The 26,840-nt window shown below is 47.6% G+C and overlaps 10 protein-coding genes across 10 annotated transcripts; 4 read left to right on the top strand and 6 right to left on the bottom strand.

Moving 5' to 3' along the window:
• Positions 1–6: 6 nt before the first annotated feature.
• HD556DRAFT_429901 (ribosomal protein S5 domain 2-type protein) lies at positions 7–1,435 on the bottom strand. Its single transcript, XM_041310578.1, has 2 exons — positions 877–1,435; positions 7–801 (listed from the first exon to the last, which is right to left on the bottom strand). The coding sequence occupies exons 1-2, from the start codon at positions 1,239–1,241 to the stop codon at positions 414–416; spliced, it is 753 nt and encodes a 250-aa protein (XP_041160563.1). The 5' UTR covers positions 1,242–1,435; the 3' UTR covers positions 7–413.
• Positions 1,249–5,638, bottom strand: HD556DRAFT_1475304 (uncharacterized protein). The gene is made up of 16 exons (XM_041308521.1): positions 5,234–5,638; positions 5,143–5,187; positions 4,357–5,090; positions 4,123–4,309; positions 3,939–4,073; positions 3,718–3,884; positions 3,573–3,658; positions 3,446–3,517; positions 3,332–3,395; positions 3,199–3,270; positions 3,074–3,145; positions 2,997–3,000; positions 2,819–2,962; positions 2,699–2,768; positions 2,258–2,646; positions 1,249–2,199 (listed from the first exon to the last, which is right to left on the bottom strand). The coding sequence occupies exons 1-16, from the start codon at positions 5,327–5,329 to the stop codon at positions 1,630–1,632; spliced, it is 2,907 nt and encodes a 968-aa protein (XP_041160562.1). The 5' UTR covers positions 5,330–5,638; the 3' UTR covers positions 1,249–1,629.
• A 932-nt stretch (positions 5,639–6,570) lies between these two features.
• On the bottom strand, positions 6,571–7,896 carry HD556DRAFT_1369999 (uncharacterized protein). The gene is made up of 8 exons (XM_041302911.1): positions 7,743–7,896; positions 7,510–7,693; positions 7,389–7,461; positions 7,301–7,342; positions 7,199–7,252; positions 7,085–7,144; positions 6,871–7,031; positions 6,571–6,803 (listed from the first exon to the last, which is right to left on the bottom strand). Exons 3-8 carry the CDS (start codon positions 7,413–7,415, stop codon positions 6,794–6,796), a joined length of 354 nt encoding a protein of 117 aa, XP_041160561.1. The 5' UTR covers positions 7,416–7,461; positions 7,510–7,693; positions 7,743–7,896; the 3' UTR covers positions 6,571–6,793.
• On the bottom strand, positions 7,197–7,896 carry HD556DRAFT_1369997 (uncharacterized protein). Its single transcript, XM_041302910.1, has 4 exons — positions 7,743–7,896; positions 7,510–7,693; positions 7,389–7,461; positions 7,197–7,342 (listed from the first exon to the last, which is right to left on the bottom strand). Exons 2-3 carry the CDS (start codon positions 7,643–7,645, stop codon positions 7,424–7,426), a joined length of 174 nt encoding a protein of 57 aa, XP_041160560.1. The 5' UTR covers positions 7,646–7,693; positions 7,743–7,896; the 3' UTR covers positions 7,197–7,342; positions 7,389–7,423.
• Positions 7,897–8,081: 185 nt separating this feature from the next.
• HD556DRAFT_1369993 (uncharacterized protein) lies at positions 8,082–9,330 on the bottom strand. Its single transcript, XM_041302909.1, has one exon. It carries the CDS (start codon positions 9,265–9,267, stop codon positions 8,146–8,148), a length of 1,122 nt encoding a protein of 373 aa, XP_041160559.1. The 5' UTR covers positions 9,268–9,330; the 3' UTR covers positions 8,082–8,145.
• An 18-nt stretch (positions 9,331–9,348) lies between these two features.
• HD556DRAFT_1519392 (3-oxo-5-alpha-steroid 4-dehydrogenase-domain-containing protein) lies at positions 9,349–10,463 on the top strand. The gene is made up of 2 exons (XM_041309129.1): positions 9,349–9,427; positions 9,478–10,463. Exons 1-2 carry the CDS (start codon positions 9,403–9,405, stop codon positions 10,308–10,310), a joined length of 858 nt encoding a protein of 285 aa, XP_041160558.1. The 5' UTR covers positions 9,349–9,402; the 3' UTR covers positions 10,311–10,463.
• A 64-nt stretch (positions 10,464–10,527) lies between these two features.
• HD556DRAFT_1369988 (retrieval of early ER protein Rer1) lies at positions 10,528–11,763 on the top strand. The gene is made up of 6 exons (XM_041302908.1): positions 10,528–10,815; positions 10,872–10,881; positions 10,955–10,960; positions 11,015–11,204; positions 11,264–11,398; positions 11,450–11,763. The coding sequence occupies exons 1-6, from the start codon at positions 10,636–10,638 to the stop codon at positions 11,517–11,519; spliced, it is 591 nt and encodes a 196-aa protein (XP_041160557.1). The 5' UTR covers positions 10,528–10,635; the 3' UTR covers positions 11,520–11,763.
• On the top strand, positions 11,764–13,121 carry HD556DRAFT_1369986 (P-loop containing nucleoside triphosphate hydrolase protein). Its single transcript, XM_041302907.1, has 3 exons — positions 11,764–12,694; positions 12,747–12,862; positions 12,911–13,121. Exons 1-3 carry the CDS (start codon positions 11,996–11,998, stop codon positions 13,080–13,082), a joined length of 987 nt encoding a protein of 328 aa, XP_041160556.1. The 5' UTR covers positions 11,764–11,995; the 3' UTR covers positions 13,083–13,121.
• Positions 13,122–13,366: 245 nt separating this feature from the next.
• HD556DRAFT_1236824 (uncharacterized protein) lies at positions 13,367–14,338 on the top strand (the record flags this gene model as incomplete). Its single annotated transcript, XM_041297853.1, has 4 exons — positions 13,367–13,780; positions 13,863–13,895; positions 14,002–14,153; positions 14,209–14,338. The coding sequence occupies 4 exons, from the start codon at positions 13,367–13,369 to the stop codon at positions 14,336–14,338; spliced, it is 729 nt and encodes a 242-aa protein (XP_041160555.1).
• Positions 14,339–17,419: 3,081 nt separating this feature from the next.
• HD556DRAFT_1369972 (uncharacterized protein) lies at positions 17,420–19,279 on the bottom strand. The gene is made up of 2 exons (XM_041302906.1): positions 18,689–19,279; positions 17,420–18,634 (listed from the first exon to the last, which is right to left on the bottom strand). Exons 1-2 carry the CDS (start codon positions 18,788–18,790, stop codon positions 17,744–17,746), a joined length of 993 nt encoding a protein of 330 aa, XP_041160554.1. The 5' UTR covers positions 18,791–19,279; the 3' UTR covers positions 17,420–17,743.
• Positions 19,280–26,840: the final 7,561 nt, after the last annotated feature.

The raw sequence follows: 26,840 nt of genomic DNA, 5'->3' as shown, positions 1-26,840 counted from the left end.
AAAGGTGTTTTCTTTCACAAGCCAGATCCACTTGGCACGATTTATTTCTAAAATTCAACACATGCCCAACGACCTCGGTCCGAAAGTTCGTACCGTCCCTGTCGATTTTGACGCACCTCACTATGCTGTTTCATGTTCTCCCCACACCCAGCTTCACTCCACACCCAGCACCATTATGCAGCAATTTATCAATACATGTTTCGCAAACACTAGGGGGTTACTTGCCCTCGACTAGCAGAAACAATCCCACCTCTAGTATGCCCTCCCTGATTTTTTGTATGCATATTCTGTATGCAAATACCTTTGTAGTTCGAAATTTGTTCTGCTAGATTATTACTACTCGTATTACTATGTGAGAGCATTCTTCCTGACCGTGACAACTCTCTTGCGCATAATTGTGCTACCCTTCAGCCTCAGCGCTCAGCACTCGCCAAAGTTGTTCTCTTTTTCGATAACAAAGACTTGACACTTTTGACTGCACTTTCTCTGGCACCGACGAGTCTTCTCGCTTTTGTGATGTCAAGATCCCTCTGCACGGCTGTGTAATCGGGCTGTCTGCTTCCCCTTCCTTCTGCATTATGGATCTCGTCTGAGGCCGAGGTGCTTCCGCTCGTTGCCGATTCAGTATTCTGAGTCAGGTCGCTTAACTCTTGCCGCAGACTTGCCAACATATCGTCGAGCCTTGTAAGCGTTGAAATGCATTCGTCCATCTCTTCGACTCGTTTGAATGTACGACATACTTCACTGGCGCAAGTCTCGATGTGAGTGAATCGAGCTGGTCCTAGAAGGGTCCCGCCGAACCTGTGAGTGAACGATAAGTAATCGTAAAATTTCCCCCTAATTGTCCTCCATAGAATAGACACAGCTGAAGCTTACCATCGACTAACGATGACAACAGCATCAAGTACACCCTCGTGTTGCATGACCCTCGACACTTTGCTCCCAGCCCATTGTTCCCCGTCGTCATCATATCCTGCTTGAACCTCGAAGTCATCAGGACCTCCGAGCCCTGACTTGCCATGTTTCAGCATCATGCATCTCCACGCAGATATCTCGTAGGCCTTCTTTCCAGCGTGAACGACGTTTCGGTGATGGAAGATTGCAGCTTTAGCTTCTTCAGGTGTACCAGCGCGATACACGCTGCCCACGAACGCAGACCCACGGTCACGAATATCCTGTGAGGTAGCCAAACATTTGGGAGCAGGGCGGTCGACCCTCACATATGAATACAGGTTAGACATGCAGCAGGTTCAAGATGACGGCGACGTCAAATGAACAAGCGAGCAGGTTTGCTCGATTATGAGTACCATAGTTAGTGGCAGTTAGAAAGTCCGTGTACGCAAACTGTCGGTAAGATAAATGCAACAAGTACAGCAAAGGAAATGCTAGTCACTATTCGACGGGCTCCTTCCACCTCCATCTATATATGCAGGAAGAATGTCTGCCCAACAACCATTGCACTTGCGTTATCCTAGTCTAAGTCCAAATGATATATGCGTAATCAAGATAAAAGTGAGGTGACACATAACGACAGCGTGAAAGATTGAAAAAAAAGGTAGAGTAAGTCCAGTCGTAGCGCACATTATATCGAATGAATGGTGGTACTGGCGTGAGATAATTCATGGTAAATCACCCTTGGTAGGCACTTCGTCCAGACATATATTGTGATGGGTCGACTGAGTAGGTCGAGGTTGGGCGTTGAGGGGGATAAGGGCGATGTAGCGGTGCTTCCCTGTAGCCTTCTGTGTGGATCCCGGGATGAGGAGGATACTGCATTTGAGGCAGCGTTGCCATTGGTGCAGGCGACCCATATCTAGATGGCGGGGTCATCCGATCCGGAGAGTTGTACTCATGAAGTGGAGACGGCGGCGGTTGCTGCCGGGCATCGAAGTATCCGTATGACTGATGATCGGTCAGAAGAGGTAACTGATCCACACTCTGGTTCATGCGCGCTAGTTCTATATCATTTAGAGATTGCGATGGACCCTGGGCGAGGTAACGGTCGAAAGCAGGTGGCGCGGGTGATGCACGACCTCCACTAATTGAACCCGCATATTGATGGGCCTTCTGGTGGTAAAGCGAAGCGTTGTCACCGCCTCTAGCATTGCCAAAGATCGCAGCCGATGCAATGGACCGTTGATCCCAGTCCAGTTCGCCTCGATCGCGCCGGTAAAGGGCAGGATCATACTCCAAATCGCGCTAAATTAGAATGTTCAGTATTTCGTTTCGAGACACAGACCAGACCAAAAATATTCACCTGTTCGATAGCGGCAATCCTCAGGCCACCCTCAATGACTTGAGCATCCAATTTCTGACCACCATATTCATTCAGCTTGGCCTTGTCACTGCCAATCTTTCCCTTGTAGACGTCCCCAAGGAGTGGCATCATCCTTGCATGAAGCATCGGAGTAAACAGATCTGCGTGAAGCGCAGGGTGACCGAAGCGCTTCTCCAACCCTCTTCCAGAAACATCTGATGTTGAGGAGTGTACCTTTGCTTCTCGAAGCTCAGTCTCCGAAGGTATGTAGTACAGGAAATTCTTGTAGAAAGTTCGGTCAAGCTGAAACTTGAATATGATGATGAACAGGATTGGAGGGACGGTGGTGAGCCACATGAAGGACTTGAATCCGTATTGGAGGCCGATGGCTGGAATATGGTAAGTCAGCAGTCGCAGCCTTTGATGGTTAAAATGACTTACTCAGAGCCATCAACAGTTGCATGAGAATCACAGAGACGAGCAACCGGTTAACAATCATGTTCCAGAGACGCTGCACCAGGGTTAGCAACTCGAAAAACAAGTTGGAAACAAATAACCCACTCCTCCCGACTCAACCTTCGTGATGAAGACAAACATAAGTTGATACTTGTACACCCATGAACCTATCCAGAACACAATAGCACCGGCAAGTGCGACCAAAGGCGCCAAAGGAGCAAAGACTAGCGCAACGGTGGCCATGAAGAGCTGCGGAATGTGAATGGGCGTCAGATCAGATCACCGAGCTTAACTCACGGTATTCGCGCTATTGGTGAAGATATTGGCATCAAAAGGGAGGTGTCGAAATGAGGCACGTACTAGTAAATAGCATACTCGAATTCTGGCGGCTGTGTCCACTCTCTAATATCACGGGGTGTGCGACCAAAGACGCTGAAATCTTGTGTCAGCGCGTGCGACAACGACAATAATAATAAGAAACAAACCGAGTCTTAAACGACGTCCAGAGAAGATTCAGGATCTGTGCCAGATCGAAGAGAACCAAGAAGCCACGGAGTCTGATATCACGATGACATGCGTAAGCATATCCGTATGTAAAGCACATATACACAAGCTCACGGGAAGTATGTCAACCAGTACGACGACTGATTTATATACGTTTGGTTGATCGTACTCGGCAAGGCTATAAAAACTGAATAGGACCCATGATGTATATATGACGTGCTGACGCACTATGCAGGTTGTTGATGATATCCTGGAAACTGGTGTGGTGACCGATCTCCGTTACAATCTGTTCCGCAGCAACTACAGAATGGACATTAGCATTCTAGAATGAATGACGGCAAGAATGATTTCTGACTGAATCCAACGCCAATGAGTGTAAAAATGATCAACTGGGAGATAACAAGGAAAGCAAAGTAGCGTGCAACGACAGCACGGTCAAGTCTGCCATAAATCCATCAGAATCAGGTAACGATAAACAACCAACGACAAAATGAGTTTACCGGCTGTGAGTAAGGGCACCTTGAAATTTACTTAACCAACGCATGACGATGGGGAGGAAAAACCCGAAAAGAGCTGAAATGGCAGGAGGGGAGACACCAGAAACAAAAGCAAATGATCCTGGAGATGCAATCGCCCACGTTGAGAGGAAACCCACGTAGGCAGATATCTGTAGAGGAATCTTTCAATTGACCAAATACCCAACAAAACGCAACAATCATACCGAGCTCAAGTTTGCCAAGATAGAGATGATGAACAGGGGGATAGTGTTGAAGAAACAAAATAGCACCAAGAACAAAGAACCGACGAATTTATTGCCGACGAGCTCGGAAGTTGACTTGTTGAAATTTACCCATATCTACGGAAAATTCAGTATATATCCATAAGTCAGTGTTTAAATACCACACAATGTCTTTGGGGTTCGGCGCAAGAGCGATGTCGGTACCTTTCGGGTGCTTCTTTCGAAGTAAGGTAGCAACAATGTGAGCATACGGAACCGCCGCCATAGATGCAAAACCGTAGTTCTCTGCTTTTCGGCTATCAATCTGCTGACGGTAATCCTCGATTGCTTGCTCCGTGCGTCTCAGCTTTGCGCTGCTTATTGTTAGCGATATCGCAACAAATAGAGTATAGGTACATACGTATAGAAGTCTATAGCATCCTTTTTGGTACCACCCATGCCCATGAATCCACCTATCCGAATTGTGGGCCGCTCTTTCGCTATTTTGCCGCCCTTGAGGTATGTCACGAGAACCTGCTCGAGTTCGCGAACGGCAGTGTTATGGTATTCAATAAGCTCGGGTAGCCGTCCGACTTTACGACCAATGTGCACCGAGGTAGTAGGGTATGGGACTTGAACACTTGCGAAGATGGCATGGATGCCCTCGTCAGATTGGTATTTCTTGGGTACATGCATGACCGCAAGTGTCCGCGCATAAAAGGATTGCATATATTCGGGAGAGCGAAACCATTGCTGCCGAAGACGAAGCATCTCTTTCCAGTGCCGCCATACGAAAACCATGACGAGCGCTGAGATCACGTACGAGACCACGACATGTGCAAAGAGGAAAGAACCCTTCACATCCCGGATGGTCAAAATGGAAAGGACATCCCGTTCCGTCGAAGGGACGTTCTTGAGGTTGTAGGATACATTAATTGGGATAAGAATGGCGCAACATGTAAAAGCGATGGCCGAGTAAAGTGATCGTGTCATGCGAGTGAATCTGAGAAAGGTGACGGCATCCAATCCAAGCTTGTCAACAAGCTCGGGTTCCTTCGTGCGTATGAGAGGAGGCAGCCATCCCAAAAGGGAGTCAGATATTCGTGGCGGCTGCTTGTCACCGACGTGATACTTGACTTTGGGTTCATAGATGACCTGTATAGCATGTATGTAGGATATAGCTATGTGATACGGTGAAGAGACGTACCTTGTTCTTAGGTCGCAATACGTTGAATACCACGATTGTAAGGGTCTGGAAGGAGTGAGCAGGATTCTGAGAGAAAATCTATATAACTTACGGAAATGATTGACATCAAAGCTACCTGAGAGCCAACTGCAGCTGGCGTGATCGTCCTGGAGGCATTTTCATTGATAATTTCACCAATGTCGGCCATGGTAGAGAGTGAAAAGAGTTGAACGACTCAGCTATCGAGAAAGAATGTCAAGGGTCGGTCAGTTCAGGAGTGGAGAAGAAGGTAGTGACGCTAGATAGGTGCCGGTGTTAATGCTATTGTTCCGGATGAACCTTTTTTAAGACAAAACACAAGGATTGGGTGCTCCACTATTTGTTTCTACTGCACTTGCAAAGACGCCGCAAGGTCGTGGTGGTATCGTGTAACGAAGCAGACGTGACTTGTGAGATTGTTCCTTGGGTTCGCTACAACCTGGCCGACGACCACATTAACAACCCTTTAAGGCCGTCTGTCACATTGCTGTGACCAGTGCATGCAACTTTTAGATTTACACGTTCTATCATAGTACTGAGGTACTGGAAGAATAGATGCGGCACGAGGCCTGAGGGCTTATGGACCCTCTATCAAAGCAGCTATGAACCCTGGTTCATTTTTGTTATACTCCCACTACATCAAACTGTCTCCACGGACCGACTGGTGTAAGCACCACGACGCCCTACTACCGCCCATGCTCCACTCGGAAAAGTCTCGGTTTGCGATTTGGACCATGTTTCCCTGGTTACGTCTGGTTTGGGGTCCAAATCAAGTTGAAAATCCGGACATCGGTGAGTTACTAGTGATTTTTTGTCGGGGTTGATTGCGATATCATATTTGCGATGCTACCTTGCGATTCGGTCTGTGATGGCCATCAAGCAAGTCAGCGAACGCTTCCCTCTAGATCCTCATGATTCATGAACGCATCACCCCGGGAAGACTGATATATAATACAATCCCTGCAGTTCCATATCGTGGCACATGTTTCGATGAAAAGCAAGGTTGTGCGACTCGAATTGATAACATCCAATCCGAATCGCACAACCATGTTGTTTGATAAAGGTTTTCGTTATTGTCACCCAGACTGGGAATTCTACTAGGGCCAGTGCTTTTGCAGCATTTCCACTCTATGTGTCCCTTCAGTGGTACTGCCTTTTTTCGTTATTTTTTCGGTAGCATCTGATTCATGGTTACTTTTTCAGGGCTTTAACTGCAGCTGCCATCGTATTAATCGCGGCGACATACATTGCATCTGACTGTCCGAAGCTTCCCCACAGGCGGGTAAAGGTCGGACACAATGGAAAGGGTCTTACGACGCTACGGGGAGGTTGTCATTCTTCACACTTGTTTACGCTATAACTCTTTAGTTAGTAGTCTATGTTTGCATGAATATATCAGTACAGATAGCTTATACAAATTCTTTTTCATCCTTGTATCAAGATAACGAGTCAGTCATTCCGTGGTGAGGAAATAACTTATCGGGTGGTACAGATCCATCTCTATCGCGGTCTCAACCTTGGGGTGCACATTGGCAGAATGTCTCAAGGGCGTCACACTTCTTGAACGAGCACTCGAATGTATAGCTAATCGTGTTAGTGCTGGATTCATCGGTAGACCGAAGGTAAGACCAAGTCACGTCCGACTTTGAAATGATATAAAATCCAAGCTATTGGTAAACAGAGGTGACTCAAAACAGGGTCGCAACTTACAATGCAATATGGTATATCGTTACTCGAAGTGTAACGGCAAGCACCAGCTCTATGAGCGCAGCGGTCGTAGGTACTAGCCCAGTCTCGATGGTCAATTTGACAAGCTTCACGAACAATGAATTGTGCGCTTTAAAACTCGATTTTTCATTGCATTGCATGAGCTGTGATTAGAATGAGCATGATCAAATGGTAGAAGTCAATGTATCTTATATACACTGAGCGTCATGTACACGGTCATGACTGAGTCGCACACAAGGCTGCCGACTAGCCAGACCTAGTTGGTTTGCGTTGAAGCAGTTATGCCTACGCCACATGCAATACAACTCACTGGGACTTCAAATGCCATGTGGTGGTCAACATCTGTGTCAGGAACCAAGCCATACTGGAGTCGTTTCAGGACGAGCACATGGGAGAGACGAAACTTTCCCACTGCACCCCCGTAAGTCACCATTGCAAACTGCACCAACAAAAGCTGTGAAATGAACTTTGTATCAGCATCAAACAATCAGCGCACTCACCATAATAACCAACACAGGGACGATCATTGATCTCCTCACAGCCCGTAGAAGAAACCGTGGGTTAGTGACAAGACTACCATAATCAACGTTCCGCCTCTACTGAACCATTTGTATCACTCACCAAGTCCAGTAAGTGGCGCCAGGGCAGTATATATATGACCACAGAGGGTCAGGAACTGACTGTTGCCAACCAATGCTGACTGCAACAACCCAAGATAGGTTAGATCTGTGCTGAGTAGCACCAGCCCAAAAACCATGGAACGGAAAGACTTTGATGATCGTTTCCAGCAGCCAGATCACAGACACTTCTCCGGGTCAGCACGATGTCAATGCGCAGTAATATAGGCACAATACCTAGAACTTTTGTCTACATTCGGTCTTTTGGGAATCGGCTGAAGTAGATGACTGATATTTTCTAGTTTCAGGTAGGAGCACAGGTGTATTTGATAAGGGTAACGTATCGTATTGCACTAAGAGGATACCCATGAGTGTAAAGCAACATGTATACCTAGGACGTAGTTCAGCACTTGAGTCAAGATAGCCAAGAGCATCCCTCACGAACGGACCCTCGCCGTCGTTCTACGTGTTTGGTGAATTCACATCGAGTAGAAACTAAGTGTGATACTTGCTCGAAAAGTGTCGAAAGACCTTGTTAAGTCAAAGTGTATCAAAACCTGAAAGTTATCAACTTACGATTGGTGATTGGTAGATATCATCTTCGAATTGAAGAACCGGAGTGACGGACTATACCATCGATCTATTCCTCCATGAGAGTGTTGAGAACTCGAGCCACCTGACCCACAGCCTCCCTTACTCTATCTTTGTCTGTTTCGATGACCTTCCGCATGACCCGTCCTTCAAACTTATCTGGATGAAACCGTAGCATCGTCTCCCGTAATTTCTCTTTCTTCTCCTTCTTGTCACGATCATGAGTGGGGAGAGAAACACCGACGTCCTGAGCGAGCGCAGAGATTGTAGAAATCGGTATCAGGAATGCAGATATTGCTGTTGTCGTGAAGTGTTCCAACGTAATTGAGGATGAGTCCGAATGAACGGTATCTGAGTGCATCATGGGTACAAATAGTGGCCATGGTATGTCTCCGAAGAAAAGGGGAGAGCCATGCCGAGCATTGGGATCCAAGAGATCCTTCCACTTTCTGTCGTACTCTGCTCGAGCGTTCTCCTCTCGTTGGCTCTCCTTTTCTCTTTTCTTCTGTTTTCTTCGCTCTTCCGCAACCTTTTCGAGTCTGGTCGCCTCTGCTTTCATTTCCTTCTTCCTAGCGCTACGAGCTGTCTTTTCCGCCTTCATGCGTGCTTCTTCTTCGTATTGGCGCGCATTTTTTCGCCTGTTACGTGGACACTCAATACAACTGCAGGGAACTACTTGCAGCTGAGAAACAAACCTCCACATCCCTGCTCGAATCCACTCGGTGTAAGTGTCATCGTCCATAAACCGCGGATCCATATCCGTTTGGTCCTCAGGGCTTCCACCGCTGGCTGCGTTCGCCCGCCATCTATCGGGGACATGGGCATAATCGTTAAATCTAGCGTCTATACCATCCAGCCGTTCATCATCCCGTAAAGCATCCCACATTTTCTCTCTGAAGCGAGCGTCCTCCAACTCAGAAAGAATGGTGTCATAATCAGGTTTGTGTGCGGATGACCGCGACGGGGGAGGTGGAGGGCCATAAACCTCTTCGTCAAGATCAGAATCAATGGCTTCTCCTCTGCGTCTCCTTTTGGAGCTAGATTCTCCATGCTGGCCTGTTTCCTCCGACAGATGTGACTGTTTCCTTGCTGTCTTTGCGGCTTTTCGAGCCTTGCGGAGAGCCCGTTCGGCCTCCTCAGCGGGAGTGCGTTTAAGATGCAACTTAGCCATTAGTTGACATCGCCTTGGAAGGACAATAGCCAATGAACCTATCAGTAGTACTGTGTTAGGTGCGAAGGGAGAATGCTGACTCAGCATTGTATCACGCTTTCAAAGGTTCCCTCCATTGACTTACCTTGCGACGACATGCAGTCCGAATTCTTATATGATAGTAAGTGGTCTCAACACCATGGTATATTGAACATACTAACTCGAATTCAGCGGCAAGAAAATGGTTCTTCCTCATACCTCCCATCTTTGGTCCACTTCAATTTTTCATCGATGCCCCGTTCGGAAGATTTGCTCCATCCAATGACAGCATCTTCGTTTTGGATGGAATCAAGTCCTGGATTATTATGGAGTTATTCTCTCCCATCAGCTTCATCACCGTACTATACCGCGGGCCCTGGGCGGCATCATTGTCTGCGATGTCCACCCCCCAGGTCATCCTCACTAGCCTGTTCATTATCCATTACCTGAACCGTGCAATAATTTCCCCTCTGCGAACACCATCTCGCTCGAAGTCGCACATCGCTATGCCCCTCTTCGCTATTATATTCAACATTGTGAATGGTGCTCTGATGGGTACCTACCTTGCATCTCCCACTGCATCTGCATTTCTGGCGGGGGCCTTCTCTCGCCCATCCTTCTGGGCTGGAACAATACTCTGGGCGTTTGGCTTTATGGGCAACATTTTACACGATGAAGTACTTCTCAATATCCGCCGTAAATCTAAAGCGAAAGGCAAACGCAACGAGAACAAACTCGGAAAGGAACACTATGCCATCCCCCATGGCTACCTCTACCGATATATCTCATATCCAAACTATTTTTGCGAGTGGTTAGAATGGTCTGGTTATGCATTAGCCGCTGCACCATTGCCTACTTTCATATCGCTTACAGAGACGATGAGAACGGTCCAGCCCCCTTGGTTGTTCTTCTGGGCAGAAGTTTGGTTCATGATTTCTCGGGCATACAGGGGCCATCAATGGTATCACAAGAATTTCCCCGAGTACCCCAAGGAGAGGAAAGCTGTTGTGCCGTTTATCTTTTAGGCTGCCGGGTATAACACAGGGGTTCCAAAGACAGCTATTAATGTTACAAGTTCTTATATCACGATCATCCTGTTTCACTACCAACTTTCCATGATGCTACTAGGACTCATATGAGTGTGCAATCTATCATTCAATCGTTTCATATCAAAAAAACAAAACAATAAAACAGACTAAGCCTGATATGGAATTCATTCGCCGCTTAAAAATGTCTTCTGCGGCAAATTCGACATCGTCACTGCTTGCACCGACAAGCTAACAAAAATTCATTGACAGTCATTCAATTCTCGGTCTTCGGTCCTTTACCATCGTCACGATTTCTGTTAAGATGATGTCTTCGGATGAACCTGGTACAACCCCTTTCCACTCCGCACAAGCATCATTCTCGAAGTTCCAGCGCCAATATCAACAAACACTTGACCGATGGACTCCTCACGTTCTTCAGCGATGGTTGTCGACTTTATTTCTACTGGCGCTCTTCATGCTTAGGATTGTGCTGTCCCAGGGGGTAAATACCAACTTATTCTGTGCTTAGGATGAAACTGACTAGCTACGTGTCAACAGTGGTACATTGGTTCGTATATTTACTTTGTATACATGATCTCTAGCTCACCAGTTATGTCTGTGGCACTTGAATGGATGTGCAGTCTGCTGTGCGTCTACTCGTCCTTTTGGCTTGAAGTATATCTGACGGAGCTTTATAACAGACGGCTTGGCTATTTATCTTTTGAATTTACTTCTTGCATTCCTGCAGCCCAAGTTCGACCCTTCACTTGAAGATGATCTTCTTGCGGATGAGATTGAAGAGGGCGGCGATCAAAGTGTGCCTGTGCTTCCCTCTCAGCGAGATGATGAGTTTAGACCTTTTGTGAGAAGACTTCCTGAATGGCAATTTTGGTGCGACCGCTGGTTGTATTGCTCCCCTTCTTGGCACTGACCATTTACTATTTCCACAGGTTAAGTGCAACAAGGGCCACTCTTGTATCACTCTTCTGTACCGTGTCAGAGGTCTTTGATGTACCAGTCTACTGGCCGATCCTCGTGGTCTACTTTTGCGTTCTCTTCGCATTGACAATGCGTCGGCAAATTCAGTGCGTTCCTATATCCCAGAATTGTGGTCGTAATTGAAACGTTTTTGCCAGGCACATGATCAAGTACAAGTACATTCCGTTCGACATAGGGCGCAAGGCACGTTACGGTGGGAGCAAGTAGACACTATTTACTGCTTCTTGTCATACGGAACATTTTCTTCACCTATAGATTTTGGATCATAATGCACGACTATGTTTATTGCTGTACCATTCCCATGATTTTTGATGTCCGCAAAGTTTTCCGAGGCGGCGTTAGGATACGGTATGGACTTACGGCGCTCGTAATCTGCTTGTTATTCCTGGCACTGTTACTTGACAGTTTGAAATATATGGCTGGTGAGCTATCTAGTTGATAACTTTCGGCTGAAATTCGTCTTAGAGTATGAGCGATGCACATGAACTGATTCCCACGGTTGTGACAAGCGCTGCGAGCGTCTGCATCTACAGTAGCACGAGAGGTTTGGTCCTTCAGAATAGACGGTGAGATACTAATCCATACTAATTCCTAGCGTGTTCATGTGACCGGTCTCATGGCCTGAACGCTCCTGCAGTCCACCGCATTCTGTGAGGCTGCTACCGATACGTTTACTCGGCGCTATGAACCTGCGAGCATTGCACATCATGAACGAAGAAACTCATCTGCCTGCCGTGCAGCACATGACCCAACACGTTCTCAACCAATTGCAAGAACATCGATCACGATGTCCACCTAGTCTACGACCAACCCCCTTATTTGTTGGCGTTCAAGGTCCACAAGGCAGTGGAAAGACTTTCCTAACTTCCCGCCTCCGTGCCCACCTCGCCAATCCACCACACTCCCTCGCTGTTACCGTACTTTCCATCGACGATCTCTATCTTCCACATTCTGGACTCCAAAGTCTTGCGGAAAGCAATCCCCACAATATCCTCTTTCAGGGAAGAGGACAGCCAGGAACACACGATGTGCCTCTCGGTACTTCGGTCTTTAGAAACCTCAAAAAGATCAATGAAGTTCATGCAGGGACTGTGGACATCCCTATCTTCGATAAGAGTCTATTTAATGGACAGGGGGACCGCATATCTGATGGCGAGACGGTGAAAGGGCCTGTGGACGTAGTTGTGCTCGAGGGATGGTGTGTGGGATTTTTCCCTACGAGTAAAGAGCTCGTCGAAGAAAGGTTGAAAGAACCTGTTCCGACTCTTGAGCCCGATATGTTTGACATGAAAGCCTTCGTGTCCGTGGATCACGTACTGGCCGTCAACGAGCAATTAAAGCGATACGTGGAGTGGTGGAGTGCACTTGATGCTTTCATACAGGTAGACACCTCGCTCTCGACGCACCCATGGCATGCGACTCACTCTTTTGAAGATAAAGGGGCCTTCGTCTGCACAGCTATCTATCATATATCAGTGGAGATTACAACAGGAACACAATATGAAAACTAAGAATGGCGGAAAAGGCATGACCGATGACCAAGTCAAGACGTGAGTGCTTCTTTTCCTCTCATGTACTGCTGATAACATTATGAGCAGCTTCGTAGACCGCTATATTCCCGGATATGTCTTTTTTGGTGACGGAGTGACAAAAGGATTTTCAGGCGGTGAAGGAGCGGAAACAGAGCGACTACTACCGTCGTGGATAGGGAAGGGACTATCGGTTACGATTGGTAATGATAGAGAGCTCTTACATGTCAGTAATTTTTAGAAATAACGCTAGAATACATGAGCTTTCCAGAGGACTGCGCATGAACTGCGCTCTGACTTTATCTTACCCACAAGGGCGACGAGGCTGAGTGTATTATCTCCTTCAGGCATAGTTAGCTGGGACTCTTAGTTTTTGGGAGCCTGACCCCCAAGCAAGATCCGAAAGTGCAGCGCCTTTTCTCACCTCTTCTAGAAGCTGATGGCTCCAGTCATAGATATGAAGCTTAAGGCCAGTCCAGTTCCTGGTTGCTTCCGTCCGAACAAACTTTACAGTATACCTATGCCATGTCTGCTTACGGGGTTATCAACAGACCACAAAGGACATCGTATTTGCCCACTACGTTATGGGATAGTCCCCGAGTAGAGCCAGATCTCGGGACCCCATCTTTCGTGACCATACACCACATCGATCGGGCCGCGGTGGAGCGCGTCCAAACTGGTCTATTCAACTACCTCTACTCCACCTTTGCGAATGAAGTCGACAAAGGCTTAACGTATCCACAAGAAGACATCAGCGATCCCGCAGCCTTCGGAGCATACTTCTTCGGCGGAGACGTACTCGTCGGAATCGCTGGCAAAGGAGATCCTCCCGCGATTAAGAGCGAACTTGAAGTGCGCGGGGTGCGGGAGATTGAGCAAAGTTTAGATGTTGCAAGAAACGGGCGGACATGGGAGGAATGTGTCGCAGGGTTTTACTACGTCAGTCGCGATCCCTAGCCTAACAATCGTGTCACCCCTAATCTCACACACTGTCGAACTCTGTGGAAATCGATGATGACAGGTAAAACCCAACTACCCTGGGCGATCTTCTCATGTGAGTTTTTGTTCTAGTTGGGCAAGGGATTCACCGGCTCGGCTTCGGCTTGCATGTCATTTGAGATGAACTAGGCTCGTCCGCTGACATATCATTTCCACTGTAGATCTGTAATGCAGGATTTATGGTCCCCCCGTCTCAACGTGGCAGTGGTTATGGGCGTATCCTCGCTAAATCATATCTGCACTATGCACCAGCGTTGGGATACAAGGCAAGCGTGTTTAACCTAGTGTATAATAATAACGTCGCCAGTGTTAAGTGAGCTTTGACGATCTTGGTTGATCCGTGTTTTTGCTGATCACTTCGATTGCAGGTTGTGGGAGGCACTGAACTTCACGAAAGCTGGACTTATACCCAAGGCTGGTCGTCTGAAGCGGATGGACGGGGAGGGCGAGGAATATGTTGATGCGATCGTCTTCTATAAGAGTTTCGAAGAAACATGACCAGAGACAGATGCATCAGTGATCAGATAACAGTCCTACGACGGATATGTAGTCCTGTAGTCATGAGCCAAAGCCTACATGTTACTCACGGAACTCGCAGAATGATGCAAAGAAGCTTGAACATATAAAGACACCTGAAACGATGGTCACGAGGTACCGCGACAACTAACTCCCAGTTCCAGCCGATCGAGGTATTTAGGGAAACGCCCTAGGATGATCAAATCCAGCATATGACAGGTATAATGACATACATTCTCTGGTTCAAGTACTGTTTGCGGTCTCCAAGCCTTCCAAGTCGAGTACTAGCGCAATCATGGGCGTCTATTGCACATCTTGAAAGTTCTGAACAGAACGTGGCACCGACATGTAGGCGTTAATGAAGATCGACCCTTGATAACAAACCCCCAAAAGTCGAAACAGCCTCAGAGTGACGGATTGTGGGGAAGGTGCAGTATCATTACAAGTCAGCTGGTGTCAGTATGTCAGAGATGACATCGAAAGAGGGTGATGCCGAGCCTGCGTGACGCATATGCGCCCCTGCCAATCATGATGTAGACAATTTATGGTACTAGTGACGGCGAGTGGGTGCTTCCCAACGCGATGCAAACGTGTGATAATAAAGGGTGCAGGACTGGAAGGGTAGACAGACAGATCGGATGATTTTCAAAAGAGGAACTTCGAGTCTAGGGTTATCCGGTGCTAGAGGTCCGATATCAATCCTGTCTCGACTCTCGAACACTTCTGCATTCGCGAGATAGGGGATATGTGATATCCAGTGTGATGTACTGGACTTGCGAGGTGGAGCGAAAGATAGGGCATAGAACTCAGCCAAAAAGCCTCTGTTCTCACCAGCAGCGACCCGTGTATGAAAGTGGAGCAAGAGCATGTCAAAGAATATCGACTGGACCCTGCAAGTGAAAGAAAAGACACACCCAGACAGTTTGCTGCCGAAACCTGTACATGCCTATACTCGTTCACAGAACATCATGGAGCAAATTCCCCACACTCCATCAACGCAGCATTGCATCAGTTGCCAGAGAACGAGAGTCGAGGATCGAAAATAGTGACAGTCAACGGCTTGAAAACATGATTCTGTGAATGCTGATGGGTTTGGCACATCACTCCCAGCGACGGCGGCTGGCACACAGCAGTGCATGATCACCAATTCGATGGCTAATACACCATCCGCAGCCAGTGATATTACAGCGTTTTTGACCAGTACATTATGCCAACACAGCAGTGTGCGATATCGCCGATACATCAGTTCTCTGGATAGTAACACCCTCCACGGCGGGACTTGGCCAGTGCGTTATCCAGTGCATTATGGTCCAGTGCGCTATCGTTAAGCTCCGGTGTGCATAGATCTCCGGTGCGCACAGAATCATGATTGGCATGCAAGCCACGGCACGACGAAGGACTTCAAATAGGTGATGCTTCGATCTGGCGCCATCATATTCGGCTTAAAATGCAACAATAACAAGAAGGCCGCGGAGAAATGGTGAGATGCTTACATTGCAGACCGCAACTGTACGCTCCTAATGGAAAACGCATCCACTATCTTGATTGTCAAGGTGGCTGCGGCAGTTTAGGGAAGTACTAGACGACAGCCAAAACAGTCTATGCATCGCGACCTTCCAAGCAAAGCAATGAACGCCGTGTCGTACTCTGTGCACCGAGACCTCGTGTCTGTTGGGCATGAAACTGTAAGAGGATACAGAAGATCGCATAGCATAGCTGTAGGACGGGATACTCGTGTAATGCGCCCCTTCGACAGCAATATCAATATGATCTATAAGCTCGAAACTTAACTTTACCATTTGTACGAGTGACTCTGTTAAATAATGAACTCACATTGTCGGCATGCACGCCACCCTGTGAAGAAGGCCGCACCAAGGGTTACCAAATCAGCAAACCACGATGACATGAGGCTACAGCATGTATCGGCCCCTGGTTTTTGAGGACCAAGATACAATGAAAACGCGTTCGATTGTTCTTTCTTTTGTGTCAAGATTAGCCTTGCGATCTACAAGATCTCGCCTGGTCAAAGCGCAGCCGCATCGACTTGGACTGGATGGTAGTAGGAATGGGTACGCCTGCCATACGATGCTGTTATGGAGGCACGGGTCTGGAATCTTAGAACCAAAGGTTGACCGTTAGAGGCCTTCATGAGCCGTAAGCAGCCACTTCTGCTACTTATCTCGGCTAGACAAGAAGCTTTAATGAATTCTTATGGGCCGATTAGCCAAGCTGCATGTGTCAAAGGCTCATGTCAGCGTCCATCTCGCATGGATAATTTGATGGGCACACGCGCGGCACCCTGCTGACAATTGTGAGATAAGCACTGTCAGGATCGCCGAGCAGTTGATAAATGTCTGCGTTCCTAGTGACTCGCTGTTATATGAGTACTCGCTGTCCACGCCACTTTAAAAAAATTGCAATATCTTGGCATAATGGAGAGAGACCGCAGCGACGCAGCAACACTGAAAAATTTAATGAGGCTTAACGCCGGAGATAGCACCCCAACTCCAGGTCAGCAAAGATACGGATCGCGAGCGAGTTGCTTACCATAAAGGGCGGGAGAAAGAGAAGAGGTACCAACACCATCCCCCAAAAAAAACGTGTACAGCCCCCTGGCATATGAACGTTTTTCCATCGGAAAGATCTGATAGAACTTTGCATACTACTCCTAGCGCTCGGGTTCAGATAAGGCAGTCGGTTTGTACCGACCAAACATGGTTTGGTGGGATCTGATGTGGCGCTTTGAATTCAAAGGGCTCTTTGTGCTATGGTTATAGTTCACGTTGAACAAGGGACAGCACGTACAACAAACCCATGTAGATCACTGCTGCTTGTCTAGCTGTAACGTCCTGAACTGGTATCGGTTCCGGCGGAGTTTTAGTAAACGTTTGCCTGCTGGCAGTATAACGAAATCAATCATCGCAAGAAGTCAGCTGGCACGTCGTACGACTCGGTGCGTGTAAGAGAACTATCTATGCGTAGAAGCGATACGTCGCTTGTCGCTTGGTACCTCGAGGCAGGCAATCAAATACTCTCATTTCTCATCAATTAATCAGTCTCGCATTCATTCCGATATTGCAGTGATTGGCATTTTTGATTCTTCAATATACTTGTACATATGCCTAATGAAATACTGTAATGCGCTATTGACACAACATATGATGATAATGCAGTAGTTGAAGCACGGTCCCGGAGCAACCTTGGGCCAAGTAATGATGCGGCAGGGTATAGATAGTCCTGGTAAATAACATATCGCGACCGATTGATGGTGACCGACAGCGATGAAGGTGTATATATTAGCGGCGTCATCAAGACGGGCAAAAATGAGTGTATAAGTGGCAGTAAGAGAAATGCAACAAAAACCACAATGCACTCAATGAGCCGCCTTCACCACACAGCCGGCGAAGCGAACGCGAACATCTTGTGCTTCGATGGCGGTGGTACTGGCACAGGCTCGTGTTTTGGTATACCTGGAGACGATGAAGCTGAGACAATGCGTGCAGTACAGTCCTCCATACCCGGCGGCGTTGGGGGTGATGCCGTTGACGCTGGAGACGTCGATGTTGAATAACTTGGTGATGGCGTATCCGGCGTTGTGGGCGGGGTAATGTAAGAGGAATTTGGCGGAGGGAAAGCGGGCTTTGGAGGCGATGGATACCGATGGCCATATGAAGGCGAAGGCGTGGGGGCCAAAGCGGCTGGAGGGGGCGGGAAGGGATTTGTGGTAGGTGGAGGGGTTGTCTTGGACGAGGAGGGAAGGATATAAGTCGGGTAAGGTCCTTGACCTGCGAAATCCTTCTTGACCATGTCTTCGAACTCCCTGAGCGTTACCGGATCCACATTAAGTTCCCACTCCAGATACTGACACATCTCGCGCTCCATCTGATTTATTTCTCGCAATTGGAACATACCCTGGGCTACAATACTCCAGGATTTGTTGGAGTAAGTGTCGTCACAGATGACCTTGGATGCGAGCATGAAAGCGGATACGAAAAGACGGTGACCCGAAGATCCCCGAGCAGTGGGGAAGCGCGCTTTGAGTCGCTGAAGGAGGACGAGGGCAGCGAAGGTTACAGAAGAATGAAGCTTTGTCCGGTGAAGTGCGTACGCGATGAAATGGGGGAGCTTTACTTGTGAGTTAGAAGACGAAGGGGGGTACTCTGGACAAGCAAAAAGATGCGTAATGAAGCGACCGCATAACCGGGAAACCTGCTCATGACCATAGAATGGGTCAGAATGTCTCGTGGTGGGTTGAGTAGACTGAGGTTTAGGTGGTGCCTATGTATGTATGATTAAGGATATGAAAATGACGAGCGGTTACTAAAAACTGACCGACGGTGCAGGATGATAGCCCATTCTTGAATGAGGAACACTCTGGGTATTCCGAAATGGGGAAGGGTGGGTAGGTATTATGGGACCGTGTACAGCAGCCATAGTGATGGATGATGGTGAGTGGAACGGGCGGCGTGGTGTCGCGAAGGTGATCTGAAAGTGCAAGTGTGTCAGAGTTTGGGAGTTTAGTTAGAACGGGACAGGAAAGAATGACGGGGTATATAAGAATTAGGGCAGTGTGAAAGCAAAGAAGGAAAATGAATGGAACCAAAACCATGAGCCTGGGATACGAAGATAGGTTTAGCAACGGCAAGGTCACTGCACCCTTCCAGTCCAATAGACTCCGCGCAACGAGGCAAAAAGAAAAAAATTAAATTATTATTAAAAATATTACCTAATACATTCAACCAGGAACAATGGAATGGAGTGGTCTGCACTCACTGCGTGCTAAAGGGCCGAATCTTTATGTCTCGCTAATTAGCCTCGAGGTGTAATAGAAGCTCGATTGATCAGAGGTTGCCGCTTTATGAAAACTGCGCAAGGATGAGGGCTACAGCTCGAGTAAGAGAGAGATAGAAGTGTGGAAATTTTAACGATTTGAATCACTCCGTATATATATGCAGAACTGTGTCATTGTGGGCGCTTTTGAACGAATGATCTGATGACACCTCAATGGCCCACTTACATCGGCCCTTGGTACTCATCGGTTCGCCCTGCCGCCTTTCCGAACTGGTTTGCTTAAACCCTTCTAGGCCATATGTGGCTATGCTTCCTGCCCTCGTTTGTTCCGGGATCACAGCACAATGGTACAAAGTTCCAGTTCCTCCTAGACTCCCACTCTGCGACATACACGGCTCGACGCTCACTGTCAAATTGACATTGCTTAGGTACCATACCGCACGGCTTTAGGTATATCCGATCAGGCTCAATAAATTTTCGCTGTCGTTCCGGTTAACTTCACAGCTCCTCCCGACACGCTTATCAAGCATTACTGCAACTCTGGCGACCTTCATGTCCCATGATCCGGATGAGAGAAGCTCCTCATAATGTTGTTCTCGAGACACGACAGCTTTTCCCCCTAACGGACTGTTGATCCGCGGGAAGCAGTGTCTAAAATCACACTGTCTTTTGTACCAATACTCACTCATCTAGCAGCCTGTCCGATACCTCCCTTCCGAACTTATACACATGTTGCGAGTACGTAACCCAATAGATGCATTTGCGACTCACATGGTAAATGACCTATAGATTTCACGTCAACGAAGCCTTTCACTTATCTTCGAACACACCCCACGGGTGTTGAGTTTTTGAAACTCAGATCAGGACACTACTAGATAGACCGTGACGGCGCGCGTCGGTTCACTTGACGGCACTTTAGCCTTCATCTTGCCTAAGCCCCATGGCGATATACATAGCGTTTCGTGTGAGTATTATCATGCCATGCCTTGACATCCCCCTTGGGCCTTCGGTCCTTGCGGCGATAAAAAGTCATGGCAGTGCAACTCTCGCGCGTTTCATAACTAAGAGCCTCCAACCCGTCGGCGGCTCGGCGTCATGTGATCCCTGTTACGCCAGGCCACAGGCTCATCACCATCCGTATAGTAGAGACAGCCGTTAGATCCCGATATCACGGAACGACCATCCTGGAACTGAATTTGCCACCTTAATTGCAGTGTCTGCCATGATACGTGTCACTGTTGTTCTGTTTGTTGACTTAGTTGAGCTTTATCCGTGCCATAGCACCAAAACTTGGCCTGGCACGCAAGTCAGTATGAATCACGAATGGAAGACAATGTGACTCTGCGTACATGAGAATTCCGCCTATCGAGCATAAATGGATGATCATTTCCCGATCATGACGTAGACTGCAATATTCGCACAGACTCGGAGTCATATGATAGGTGGACATGGGCGGTCCGGGAGTAAGATAAAAAGAACTGCAACGCTTTAGGGAGTTGAACGAAACGATGGTGTTCTCGGGCGCCCGTACTGCTAAAGGAGGTATGCAAACCTATCAGATACTCGCATCTGACCCACGTGAATGGCTTATCGAGGCAGAGCGCTGAGAAAACGTAATCTGGAAATACCATTCTCAGCGTGTTCTTATGAGTACCCTACTAGCTGTGATACCTACTTATGCTCGCCTTGTGTGCACAAGCGCGGTGATCCACAGAATCCATCAGGATACGCTTCTATATCTCCGCTCTGCTTGATGGGAGCTCGTCACTGCGATTCTTGATATGTGATAAGCATAACTGGAGTCTAGGAAGGCCGTTTAACCTGAAGCTCAGCATCGAGCAGGATGGTGCATGTTTGATTCAGGTGGTGTATTTTCTTTTTCCGCAGTCGCTGTTCATACTTGCTCCTCTAGATCTTTTTTTCACGCGATCCAAACTTGCAAGTGGAGATTATTGCAACCTGGCTCGAGCGGAAATTCCGGGCCTGAACACTCCACGTGCATTAATTTCATTCTGAGTATATTTTCCCCAGTCGCCCCACAAAAGGCGGCTGCCGATTAAATATGCTTGCTCCGGCACTAGCCCCGACTCTCCGACCCGGAAATTGGACCTGATAACACAACGAGGCGTGTTCCAGAACCAGTACGAGATGGTGTGTACTAAACAATGTATCATATCCGTTCTGCTGTGCCAGTGCTCTCACAAGAACGCAAGTAAACACGCTACTTTTACTCGCGTTATTTTCTTCGTTTACCACTCATTTTCTTTTGACGTAAGATATCACTATCGGCGGTGCGGGATTGGCAGGTCGGGCACGCTCAATATTGCCCGTGTCTGTGCCTCGCTATTGAATCAGGACACCCACGATATTGTTCTGGAAGTCCATGATTGATATCTATCATTCAGGCTTGAAGTGCGTTATCATCTGAGACCCCTACTTAACCCTGTAGTAATCTGCAGTGTTCGAGTTGCTCCCTGACGTATACGAGCTCATACGATCGCCGCAGTACGTTTTTGTCTTGGATCATATGTTGCGAGGTCCCATGTATGTAAGTTCAAACATACAAGTGTCACCTAATCATTCAACACGTTCTGCGAACCGACCTCACCCTGGGAAACCATCAATACGATCGCTCGCGAACTGTGGCGAACTACCGGAAACTGATTTTGATGGTAGCGCTCAAAACTGAACCCTTCTGCGTCAAACAGCAATGCTAATCCTGACTCGTTCCCAGACACAATATATTCTTAAATCCCTTGACTCAACGTGAGCGTCCTGTGCGAGTTTCAATTTGATAGATCTGATGGGCCACGGAGCACAGGAATATCTCCAAGTAAGTATTTTGAAGGATTAGCACATACCTACAATCATATGTCGTCCCTTACGCCTCCGATTAATTGCGGCGCACGTAGTAGTAAAATTTTATGCATCATTCAAGTCATGCCGTTTCTGGGCGAGTTGGTGGGTGACGGTCGTTGCCAATCCCCAGGGACAGGTCCTTGTCTATCTCCCTTTATCTAATTGTCTGTGAAGGCGCGCACTTGTAACTTGATTGGCAATTATTGATGCGCCCGGTTCAGTTTGGCGGGTTCACGTGTTGTTCGCGTGCCCCTAGCTGGACTTTTCCAACTTCTGTAAGGCTGTGTGTCTACTAAAATAGCGTTGCACGATAAAGTTTGGTCCATCTCCTGTGAGTTGCTTGTATCAGTTAGTGGGAGATTGTTGGTACGGGTTTTTGTCGTCTATCGTTCGGGACCGCTGGCATGTATTATAACTGAAGGGTTTAGTGGAATTGAAAGGTTTAGTGGATAATGGAGGGGATTGAGCGGGAACCTGATTACAATGTCATGCTAACTCTGGACGTTCATCAAACGTTAGATTGGAAGACGATCAGTATACGAAGCACTAGTACTACAGAACGTGAATACCAACGGCCGGAACCAAATACAAAGCCTAACCAGAACGGACAACGTACTCCATTTCAAACGAAACCTCTCTATTTTTGAACACCGTGCCTCCATCTCAATGAACACGAGTCATAAAAGCACAGAGCTCACAAACTTCACAACGTGCAGCTCTGCCTATCTCCATGGCTGAGACTGGCAGTGAGTACTATATCATATTCATTCCGTTGTTGACGGCTTTTGCGCTTCTTCAGATGTTGTCGGCAAACCAAGAATCGATATCCTACTATGTTCAAGCCTTGCGCCATAATGACTCGAAAAGATGTCATTCTACAGGAATCCTCGTCGCCTTGTTTTGCGAGTCATTCGTACACAACGGCCACGACCCCACTACCAGTAGCTGCCACATCAGCGCCCATCGACACAATCGAACGTTCCGCTAGCCTGAAACGCAACTTACCGTGAATGTCGCACTTGCAAACCCATTCATCAAAGATTCTTTGAAAGCACTTTTTCAATTTGTTTCGGAATGCCGCCCAACTTGGCCCTGGTATCATCCCGCTACGCCACACAAGTACGCATCTTAAATCAGCTTGCGATTCCCTCGGGAACGTAGTACTAATTGGATGACAGCGGCACCTGCATTTCATTTACTGTTATGATAGCTCATCGAGAACAGTATTACTATTGGTGGCCACTTTCTGAAAAGTCAAGTTTTCTGATCGAAATACAGGTTCGGCAAATAGAGTGCAAGCCTCTGTTGATGTTGGCCGTCGCCACGGTATCTCAACGAGTCATTGGTAGAAAGCACATCATCGATCAAGATCGAACCGTTGATGCTCGTAAAAGTCTCCCATGTTTATTTGTCAAAGGTTTGTTTTATGCTCATTTTCTAGAAAGCCGGTATGACGTTAAGTAGTATCGATCGAACCACAAACAGTGCTCCATACGACATCAATGTCTGCATCTTGTGAACCAGAATATCTTTATTTTGCCTTAACGAGTTACATCTGTTTTCATTCCTAAGGGTCGAAATCCGCTGGGAGCGCGCTGAAGGGTGCACTCCGTGGTGGCAGAAGTTTCAAATTTATCCATGATCACATCGGCTTCTACATCTTTTTCTGCCCGAGGTACAATGAGTTAGCTCCAGGTGATTCTCGATGATCTTCTACGAACTGGCTCGGCTGTTACAAACTCGTTGGTTAAATTCAACCTAATTGCCTCAGGCTCTCGTTCTATGAAGATTTCAGGGCGGTAGAGTAGCGAAATAGAAGATACCTCCAAACGTAACGCCGAGCCCATTGCTATCCACAAGATGCATCGAAGCCAACAAACCCTTATTATCCACGCGTCTGAGTCTAGGATAGCGTTACACACAAGTCATGGCTTGCCTGCTAGCCGCACGGATATGACCTCAGGGATTCCTTATCATAGCCTGAACGTTTGATGTATTTTAACTATACCTGAATCAGAATGCTGCATCAAGTACTTACTGAATTGCCCTTCCAAACAGCTGGAAATCATGAGGTATCGTGAAACGAAACGTTGGTTAACGTTACAGCGTTGACCACGTTGTAGGGTACGAGGGTTTCAGTCAGCGGCTCCGAAGAACCCCAGATGCCCTCAAATTTTAGACCTTCGTTTGATCGGCCGAATGAAAAATGAGCATCTGATCCGTCATGCGAGCCTGGCTAACCGAAAGAGGGATGTTGATAAAGCAATTTACCCTTGAAGAACTAGATTTGCTACGTACCTTCGACTTTCAGCTGATCGCGAGGCTTCGAGCCGAGGAGAGCGCCGTGATAACGCTCGTGCCAAGTTCGGGCCGCCCGCATGGGATTGAGCGAGCTGGCTGTATCTTGCATTCAAATCCTAATCGGATTCCTGCACGTTATCCGCGGAACGACATCATCCAATGGCAACCAACCAGGGATGCGCCACGAAGGTGGCATAGACCTTGATCAGATTAGTAGAAAGGCCAGGACTTCTTCACAGAGCTACCTAAAACCACCAGGCTAGATTGATCGTGTCTGATCGTGCAGAGTTTTGGCGAAATCAAGTTTCGAGGCTGGAGACGGTATGTGCAGACACGTGGGCGTCTTGAGTGCTAGTGGTGTATTTACGCGAAGTACGTCGGTCGCCGTGTTTTTCATCACAAAGCGCTTCAGTCGCGCTTATCCAATTATTGGCCGTTTCTCCCCGTATCCCAGCCTCCTGCTCCCAAATTTCAGATCTATCTCGGAAAATCGGAAAGTCTGCCGATTCTATGACGCTAGTCCGTGTACGCTTAGAACTGTTCAACACAGAATCACAGAAAAAGACTGGGAAACGTGTGCCGAGCATCCCCGAGCCCTGTGAGTTTAGATATTTCATAAGCATCACAGATGATGATCTCTCTTCCGCAATGCCGCAAAGATGGTTCGTTTAGAGAGAGGCGCAAGATACAATGCTATACCAAATCATATGCTCTCCATTCTCGGCGTAGCATGCTCAGGAGCATTTGCCGTCTTATGGGTTTGCAGAGCCTTCCATCTCAGGCTACTACGGTGCGGAGTCACTGCGGACCGAATTCAAATAGCATCGGTGGAAGATTTTGCTGTTATGGGCAAGAATTTGTCGTTTGTAATTCCACATGAGTGTTTGCGGCGAGATTTCGGGAATGGTTCGGGGTCGTTACAGCAATGTGTGACAGCGCACTGTCGCACTTTCATACAAGTAGTACTGATCTTGGACTGCGGATGATAGATATACCCTTCATTTGGGCGTATCATGCGCCAACAGTTTTTTTAGCGGTTTGGCACGTTGGTTCGAAAGAGTATCTCAAAACGTGAGTACTGCCAATCCGAATCGTGTCGATTCATGTCCATTTGGAATCCCTACTTACGTCGAACTTGTTGAAGTTCTTAGTGAACACGCGAGAATGAGGCAAGATGACATCAAACGTGCCCTTGATAACGATGGCGGTGACGAAACTATGAACTGAAGGCAACGTAATGGACTGGATACATGCCCGATATCATCCATGCTCAAACAAGTGCTTGTTTCATGGCGGAAAAGTAAGTGTACCCTCATGAACATGCTGCGGGTACAGCTTTGCTGATATTCTCATATTCGCTTAATGTATCATCGTAGCGAGGACGGTATTCAATGCTATGTGTTCATCTCTACGGCAAGCATGGTCTTTCTGATGCGCCCGCCGGCCCTTAATCTTGGTTATTTGCAGCCATGGATCATTTAGGAGTTTGATGGGGGTTCACGGACTCTGGGCGTGTTACAAAGACAGGATCTCCGTGAAGGTATTTCCTACACTGCCTCTTCATGTTTGTGATGATACATAATTGATTTCTCAGGTTTACCCTGAACGGCGAATGTCCCCGAAAACACAGCGTTGATTTTACGTGGGGGACGCATGTTATTTTGCATGGATGGGATAAATCGCTGCTTTGTTGTGCCTAGCCATGAACCCTCGCTTGTTTTGTCACCCGCAGTATCGAGTACTCCCACTACGCCGGCGGCGGGAGACACTCCAGCTTTCAACATGCACACGGTCAGTCTCTGACCGCCGTTTATATCAGGGACAGGCACTGCGACTGCCTTGGCCGTCATTTTCATTCTAACCTTCCACACCACCCACTACATCACATTTTCCCCTACGACTTGTGGCCGTCAATCTGCCTAAGATCTACGGCCGCCGCCAAAGTCGACGGACACAGCCTCGGTGAGTTGTACTCATGCCAAAACTCTTATGGAGAAAATTGCAGACACGGTGTGCGGGAGCGAGTACTATGAACTACCGGGGCCCTACTTGGTGATGTCATTTTCTCTTCCTATAAGTTCATAGGCAGAGAAGTATGACATGACGACAGTTGGGGAAGCCCGCCTTGTTGGATGCCCTCTTCCTAAAAGATAGCGTAGCCGCAGAAGAAGGCGGTGTAGCAGTGTCATCTGGCCCATTTCCAAATGGACAGGACCGAGTCGGTTTACGTATCTTGCACGCTGACAAACATGTTCTTTGTTGGAGTGCTGGGTTTATTCTTTCCCCCTGCATGGCGCGACCGGTGTTAACGATGCCGGTACTCCGATGGTAAGCTCCTTCCGTTGGGCCTACTTCAAGTTTCCCTATATATTGTCATGTTTATTGCTAAACCCGACGTAGACGGGAATCGCATTGGCAGCTGTCTAAACATACTTGGCCACGTTAGTCCAGTGACCCTCAACTGCGTGTTCCAACTGCTATCAGCACTGCACGCCACTTCAATAGAGGGAACGTGCTTGACGTTCACGCGTGA

This window comes from Suillus plorans (assembly GCF_016647745.1).
Source record: "Suillus plorans strain S12 chromosome Unknown HD556scaffold_26, whole genome shotgun sequence".
NCBI lineage: Eukaryota > Fungi > Basidiomycota > Agaricomycetes > Boletales > Suillaceae > Suillus > Suillus plorans.
The sequence above is the reverse complement of the archived record's forward strand: the minus strand, read 5'-3'. Positions and strand labels throughout refer to the sequence as shown.